We start from the raw sequence: 8,294 nt of genomic DNA on the forward strand, positions 1-8,294 counted from the left end.
GGTTTCTTTGGCTTGGCTCCCTCCTCCTTCGGGTCCGGCTTCTCCGGCTCGTCCGGTTCCTTGGGGGCATCGGGGTTAGGGGTGGTGTCCTCGTCGGCTGACATTCTGTCCAAAGCGGTACAGCTGCAGTCCGAGAGGCAAGGACTTGCAACTTAATGTGAGAGATCCCCCTCTCTGAGTTTGCTTCTCCAAATCAGTTGCTCAGACGTTGATACAGAAACAATAGATTTATTGAAGCCTTCAGGAGATGAGACAGGCACAGGTAGAAAGTTGCAAGTGAGGGGCTATACGGGTTTACAGAATATATTGACTCCAGGGCACTGGGGCACTGGGGTTCACACTTATTGTTATGGGAAGTTACAAGCTTGGCATAATACAAAACATCAGACGGATCCCAGGAAGTCTGGTGCGGCTATCACACTTCCAAGGCCGCACCGGCCTGAGGGAGTACTGGCAGGAAGAACAGCGGGGGGGAAGATACATGGGCCATCAGGCCTGGCGCCTGAGACCAGAAGGTGTGAACTGCTTTTACGAGTTCACTGATAACACCGCAGGTGATGGAAAGCAGAGACACAAAGACAGAGACCCTCACAGTTTAGCCTGAAGAGGAGAAGACTGAGAGGGGATATGATAACCATGTTCAAGTACTTGAAGGGCTGTCATATAGAGGAGGGTGCCAAGTTGTTTTCTGTTGCTCAAGAAGGTCGGACCAGAACCAACGGGTTGAAATTAAATCAAAAGAGTTTCCGTCTAGACATTAGGAAGAATTTTCTAACAGTTAGAGCGGTTCCTCAGTGAAACAGGCTTCCTCAGGAGGTGGTAAGCTCTCCTTCCCTGGAGGTTTTTAAGAAGAGGTTAGATGGCCATCTGCCAGCAATGCTGATTCTGTGACCTTAGGCAGATGATGAAAGGGAGGGCATCTTGGCCATCTTCTGGTCACTAGGGGTGTGGAGGGGGGAGGTAGTTGTGAATTTCCTGCATTGTGCAGGGGGTTGGACTTGATGGCCCTGGTGGTCCCTTCCAACTCTATGATTCTATGACTAAACTGAGGCTATCATACTTTGGTCACATTATGAGAAGACAGGAGTCACTGGAAAAGACAATCATGCTAGGAAAAGTTGAAGGTATAAGGAAGAGAAGAAGACCCAACAAGAGATGGATTGACTCTATAAAGGAATCCTCAGTCCTCAGTTTGCAAGACCTGAGCAAAGTTGTTAAAGATAGAATGTTTTGGAGGACATTGATTCATAGGGTCACCATGAGTCAGAAGCGGCTTGACGGCACTTAACACACACAGGAAGGGAGTATTGCATCTTCCAACTGGACTGACAAACTTTAAAACGCATGAAGCTGAGTCATACTATTGGTCTATCTAGGTCAGTATTGTCTACTCTAACTATCAAGCTTGATTCCAGGTTTGAACTGGGGTCCTTCTGCTTGCAAACCAGACACTGTACCACTGAGCCACAGCCCCACCTACCTTGTATGAAGTCATTGTGATGAAATGGTGAGAACAGCACCAGAGATTAATTTTGATTCCTGAACCCGGTGACACTCTTGGACCCATTACTGGCTCCAGCAGTGACACCCTTCTCTCTGGGAGAGAGAAGGCAGTGTGGGACATCACTGGGAATTTTCAGTAGGATCCATGTGGGGATCTTCCTGATGGGTGGGGCCATCAAAATGTCAGCAATGGAAGCAATGCAGAAAGGTCATTAAACCAGAGTGCCTTCCAGATACTTTGAGCAAAGTGCTCTAAACAGTGATTTTGGGGACAGTGTTCAATTCTGACAGGTGATCATAGGATCCGGGTTGCCCAGTATCATGACAGCTCATCACAACAGATTGATCCCCTGAAAGCATTATCTCCTAATGAAGCAAAGGCTGGCCAGGTAGGAGATGTTGTTGAGTCACTCCATGCAAAACTGGGTTTGGTGCTTGAGATCACATTGTTTATGTATTCACATAGTTCCAGGGATAGCTGGTGTCCAGTTGAACAGAGTCCTCGTCTCTTGACCTGGACAGTCCTACCCGTCACCTTTTCAGCTGTGCCTTAAAGCTGCCAGTATTTTTACACAAGATCACTGTGTGTAGTATAAAATGTAACTTTCAGTATCTAGCAAACCTGTATTTGTGTATGAAACTTTATGTTTGTGTGAAATAAATAGGTGGGGTACAGAATCACTGTTCCTCATAAAAGACCTCCCCAGAAACCTCTACTTACGGAGATTAACCTACCCTCCCCAATATACTTAATTCCTAGAATTTCGATTTCTGGGCCAGAAACTACACGTACAACACAGATGACCTTTGTATTATCCGCTGGTTTTATTTAGTTCATATAGCAATAAAACAGGTAAGAGAAATCTGGAAACTTATGAGATGATTAATGGTCTTTGAGGTACAGTGTAAGGGTACTGACATTTAGTGCATACCCATCATATGCTTGTGGCAATGCTGTTAGCCAGCCATGACCCATCTGCTCAATGAATGGACTCAGCCCTGGGGTAGGATGGGGAATTCTTGCCAGGGAGGGTGTGCCTGCTGAGGCAGAATGACATTGGTGAGAGAATTGAAGGGGGCAGTGAGAGAAACAGCAGGGTACTGTCATCTGAGGGGGATACCATACTTCTGCAGCACCATTGAGGGTCCCATTTGCTTTCCCCAGCTCTAAGGGCTTTGCAGTGCCATTTTCCATGGTCAGTCAGATTCCAGGGTCAGGCAGTGGGCTATATTTGATGAATGCAGAGAGGGTTTTTTTAGTGGGGGAGGGAACCATACAGATGGAGGGCAGGGGTTCAAATCACATCCACACGTGCGAAGGACTGGTCCATGCCCAGGCTGTTTTCTACGAAGACCTCATACTTTCCAGCATCTTGCGGTGTTACCTTCTTGATGGTGAGAGTGGTTGAGTCACTGCCGATATTATAGTATACGCTGAAGAAACAAGAGAAATAAAGCTCTTAAAATAGTAGCCTGAGTGTACCCAAAGCTGGGGGACACCTTAAGTACTTCTGCTACTTCAAACTATCTTCCTACCCTGATATAAAGCTTCAAGGTGAACTCTGATACTCACACTTAGGCCTTTTATGCACAGGTTGTTTCCGTTGCTGTCAAGCCCCCAGTATTTCGGGGCTATGTTTTCATTATGTATTTATTTCCTGACCTTTAAAAGTCACTTTGCTCTCCCCTCGCTTCCCCCCCCCCCCGGTGTTTTGTGGATGCTGTTTTATCTCGAGTTTAATGTCTGCCTTGATCGTAAATCAAAAGCTGGTCCTGTCAATACTTGTCAATTCAGGGTTTCCTTCCCACGCCCATTCCCACTTCTCCCTCTCACTTGTCTTTCCCGCTCATCCAACCCCTCCCCTGGAAATTGGAATACTAGGAGGCTGCTTTTGTGGTCAGTTTCACAGTGAGTATTGGTCAGTTTCAGACCTCAGCCTGACCCAACAGTTTTTTGGGTTTTTTTGCAACTAGCAAGAATGCTGAAATAATCATAAATGACCTATGAGGCTGCTTTTTTGGTCAGTTTCACAGTGAGTGTTGGTCAGTTTCAGACCGCTGTGCAGAGTGATATGAGAATTTGGTTGCAAATATTGTGCATTGAGACAGCAGCATATCCAATGGAAACAAACCGTGCATAAAAGGCCTTAGTTGCTTATAGCTCTACCATGTTTGGCTGCTCCATGTAAAGTAACCTAGGTTCACTACAACCAGGCAGTGAGAGGATAAGGGACAGGCCTCAGATTTACGTTAAAAGAAGAATTCTCACACCACCTGATTACTGCTGCAAACCCCATATTCCTTCCTGTGCATTTAGTAGAAACTGGTACACATTAAAAATTCTCCATAATAATGGGGACTAAAAACCTTCCTAAAAAAGAATGACAGTTCAATTATTTTGATTCTGCATTAGACATACTGTTGTAAGCTAGGGCAACAGCCATCTAGACCACCTGATTATTACCTGGTGTGAACAGGTAAGCAAGAAAGGGGAAAAGGAAAACTGGCACTATTCCTTTTTCCTTGCTTCACATCTGCCCACACTGTATTGGTGCTATGGGAGGCACTCTCCAGGCTCAATACTCTAGTAGTGAACTTTGCTCACCGATCATCCTCTTCAATATCCTCCCCATCCTTGGCCCAGCCCACATCAGGTGCTGGCTGCCCGCTGATGTGGGCTGTCAGGTTGACTGTGCTGCCCTTCTTGGCCTTTGTGCTGTCTGGGCCCTTCTCAATCTTGGCGGGTACTGTGAAGGAGAGGTGGTGAGGTTAGAACACCGATCCTGCTGAATCAAAGGAATCCTGTGGCCATGCATCTGTTATTTTTAGAAAGATACTGAGAATGGGAGGAGAAACACTTGTGGGGTTCAAGGAGTGGGGTTTATGGCTTTCATTAAGGGGCCCTTTATCTTACCCCTCACTGCTGAAGCACTGTTTTGCTTTGCTTTGCTTTACAAATTGCTACGCCATTCCTAACATAAAGGATGCCCTCTTTTAGGCGATGACAAGGTGAAAATCGTATATGAGTTGTAAGTGGTCTCACAGGGAGTGCTCCAAGGAGGACAAGAGAGGATTCTAGATGTAGTTGGATCCTAGACTTAAGCTGGGACTTTAGTGCTGACTAAATGTACAGCTCTTTTTGCTATTTCTAGAGATCATGTCATTGTTTAACCATGCTGCCTTTTTTCTATCCATTTATTTTAAGGAGACAGATGATTGGGACAGCATAATCTGGAGGGGGTTATTCTCTGGGTGTACAGAGTTGGGATGTTGTAGAATTTAAAATGGGAGGATATGTTCCTTGGCATGAACCAAACAGCCCCTGTTTTTCCATACATCCCTATGGGAGCTCTCTTAGTTGCAGTTCAGTCCAAAGATCCATCACCAGGGCAAAATGCTGCTATGCTGTGCAGTTCCCACACTTGTTGCAATAATTTGGGGATCATTGTATTGGTGCTACAGTGCTTGAATGGACCAAATGCTGTGAATAAACGCACCAGGGAAGAAATATCCTATTTCTGGAGAAAGCATCCTCTTTCATCCCAGAATGTTTGGAATGCCCTGATACAGAATGCCCTGATAAGCCCCTCCTGGGTGCCGGTGTCAGGGGTCGGTCCCTTACCCTGATACCCAAAATGGTCAAACTCATATCAAGGGAGTTCTCTGCATATCTGGGATCGTAGCCTGGTGGACAAGAGTTCTGTTGATACTTCATAAGACAAAGGGGATTTCTTTAACTGATGCACATGGGACTAGTTCCCCTCCCACCCCACCCCCCATGCCATGCAAGGCATGAGGCTATGAATAGAATTGGACAGGGCTACAACTTGAAGGAGCAGAACAGGCAGTATCACTTTCCCCTATGAGGGATGCCAAACTGAAACACTCCCAAAAAGAGGCGCCTCACCAGAATGGTTTGGTTGCCCAAGGGATGCCTGTGGCTAAGTTTAGGGAGGAAGTGGGGCTATGTAAAGAAGGAGAAATGGGCCACATTACCTTCCACAAGGAGACGTGCTGAGTCAGAACACTCTCCAAAAGGGTTCTTCACAGAGATGGTGTACTTGCCCAGGTCAGAAAGAGTGCCATCACGAACGACCAGTGCTACAATATCAGGGTCTTCAAAGATGTAGCGGTACTTCGGCCCATCCTTGAGCTCCACATTATCTTTGGACCAGCGGATGAATGGGTCAGGGAAGGCGCTGATGCGACATTCGAGCTTGGCTGCACTTCCCTCAATCAGCACCACATCTTTCAGGTTCTCCAGCACCCGTGGGGGCCCCTTTTCTTTCATCTCTTTGCGGGACCTGAGAGTGGAAAGAAGGAAGGAAGACAGATGGGCATTCAAGACTCTTTTTGGGATCCTGCAGGTTCCCTTCCGTTTAACTTTAGTCTGTACCAGGCTGGTCCTTTTTGAAGGGTACCCAAGGCCACACCATGAAAACAGGAAGGGATGACTGCTATTTGGTAAAAGAGCCACACAGGACACAATTATGCAGGGAACTTTTAATACACTTGGAATGAGAATTCCATCAACTGGTCAAACAAACAAAAGAGTACTTTAATAATGTGTACCTAATTGTTTATTAAAGAGTAAATGTTTTGAATATCAATGGATAGAATCTGATTGATTGCAAAAATCAGACAAACTATGTGAATTCTTCTTTCTTATTAGCCCCCTTTCCCCACTCTCCCCATAACTGACGTCCAATAAAAATATCAATGGGAAAATTTGTTAGTTTAGATTCTTCTGGTAGTGGCCTCCTTATACTGAACTGAACAACCTTTTTAAAAAACTTATAGATGATTATATGGCAAATGGGAATAGCCAGGAATTGAGTGAGGCACTCAGCTGGCAACTGGTGACCAGTCCAAGGGTTGAATTGGCCAGAGAAGCTGGGCTGTGTGGGTAGGTGGAGGCATTTAGGGTGCTGCCAGGACTGCTATAGTGGAAATATTAACTCTCTGTGGAGAAAACCTAGGAACTGGCCTTGTAAAACAACAGCCATATATCAGCATACCATAAAAACTCGGGAGATTTGTGTTGTCCTGACTTCCAAAGCACTTCTAGCTGGAAGGGAAACAGCAAAAGTGAGCTGTTCCACCCCTTGCCAGTTTTCCGACTGGAGACATTTCTAAAGCTGTCCAACCTGTTCCTTGGCTTTTCCTCTGTCCCAGAGTCTTCATGGCTGCTTCTCTCACTCATCTCTGTGACTTTCTTCTTCCATCCCATGGCTACAGTCCGCTTGGCCAACCCCCACTGTCCAGCCATAGCCTAATGCTACCACACCCCCTAACACCCCTCAGTCTGCTCTTCCTTACCCTTCTAAGACCCTCCTGACTTGACACACCACTAGACTGATACATTCGATCTCATGTTTTAGCCCAGTGTGCTGTGGGTTCCCTGCTCTCAGCATACACCCTGGACCCTTTCCCCCTCTCAGCACAGTCTGAGGCAGCTCTTCCCCCTCTCAGTACATTCACTTCCCTTATGCTGTACCTCTAACTGCCAGAGCATCCAGGGTTCCCCCCTCACCCTGTTCCCTGGAAATAACCCCTCTAGGCCATGCTTTCCCAGTTAATTTCCCTTTCCTTGTTGCTCATTATGATAATTGTTTAGACAATTTATCTGCCCCCTTTCCAGGAACCTGCTTGAGGCATCTCACAAAGTGGAAGCAATACATTAAATCATCAAAAGAACAACACCAGCATTATCAATACCAAAACAAGCCATAAAAAAACAGGCTATCAAAACAGCACAAAACAAATCCAGCCGCCTAGGTGCATCCTGCCCAGCTGCCCTGCCCCTCTTACCTGTGCCCACGGTAGGAAGCCTGAATGCGAATGGCAGCATCCTGCACCTGAGGATCATTAATGTCCAGGGAGCAGCCTGGTGGAGGAGGGGCTGCAGGCTTCTTGGGGGCCATCTGTGGGGAATAGCAGGCTCAGCATCACAGAGAGAAACCACCGATGCCCCTGTGCTGCAGACTCCAGCCCTCCTTCCTGCTTTCCCCCTACCCATTCTTGTTTGCCTTATACCCAGATGAGGAGTTTCTGCCAGTGTCATCTCTCACCCATCCAGAACCTGTGAAGGCAAATCAGCCAGGCCCACTGGAGGCCGATGAGAGTGAGGAGATGTTACCATCCTCTTTTTGTTAGAACCTCAATTTAGAACTCCATAAGACAGAATTAATACGTGTCCCACTGGAAATCACTAGTGGGGGCACGATTGTAGCCACCTCAGGGTGAAGATTAAGGTAGTTAAGATGTAGCTTCCTGAGTCACTGGGGAAAGCTCCCAGGCAGGGAGGTGTCAGGGAATCTGTGTGTGTGTGTTGGCTGGGTTGTAGCAGGTGCTCTAAGGGGCCCGTCTCTGTCCACACTGCAGAATCTCTTACCGTTAATAACACCAAGGCAGCTCTGCTGTGATGGGAAAGGCCACAGGCTCCTCATCCCACCCACATTTATATCACCGGGGGGGGGGAGATATTAGGCCTGCTCATGTCCCCAGCTGCATTCCTGCCTTGACGTCTCCTTCTTTGGCAAGGGTGTGTGTGTGTACCACCTGCCCAAGCGGGAATCCTGGGCACTCCCTTATATAGCCTGTTGCCAGGTACCTGTGAGAATTGGGGCCGCGCTGATTGCAGCCCGGTGCTGTGTAATCACATTGACTGGCCCAGGGGGACAGAGATGGAGCAGCTGCATCATTCCTGCCCTCTTGATGAAGGACAAGAGGGGGAGTGGCAGGCTGAGCCCCCTGCCGCCTGGGTTGCTATCAGCGGTGCACACGCTGTG

General features: G+C 47.3%; 1 protein-coding gene across 1 annotated transcript; it reads right to left on the reverse strand.

The window, feature by feature from the left end:
• Positions 1-2,791: 2,791 nt before the first annotated feature.
• SPEGNB (SPEG neighbor) lies at positions 2,792-7,980 on the reverse strand. The gene is made up of 5 exons (XM_056851613.1): positions 7,898-7,980; positions 7,315-7,427; positions 5,500-5,807; positions 4,109-4,250; positions 2,792-2,937 (listed from the first exon to the last, which is right to left on the reverse strand). The coding sequence occupies exons 2-5, from the start codon at positions 7,425-7,427 to the stop codon at positions 2,799-2,801; spliced, it is 702 nt and encodes a 233-aa protein (XP_056707591.1). The 5' UTR covers positions 7,898-7,980; the 3' UTR covers positions 2,792-2,798.
• Between the last annotated feature and the right edge of the window lie 314 nt (positions 7,981-8,294).

Source organism: Euleptes europaea, chromosome 6, assembly GCF_029931775.1.
Source record: "Euleptes europaea isolate rEulEur1 chromosome 6, rEulEur1.hap1, whole genome shotgun sequence".
NCBI classification, from domain to species: Eukaryota; Metazoa; Chordata; class Lepidosauria; order Squamata; family Sphaerodactylidae; genus Euleptes; species Euleptes europaea.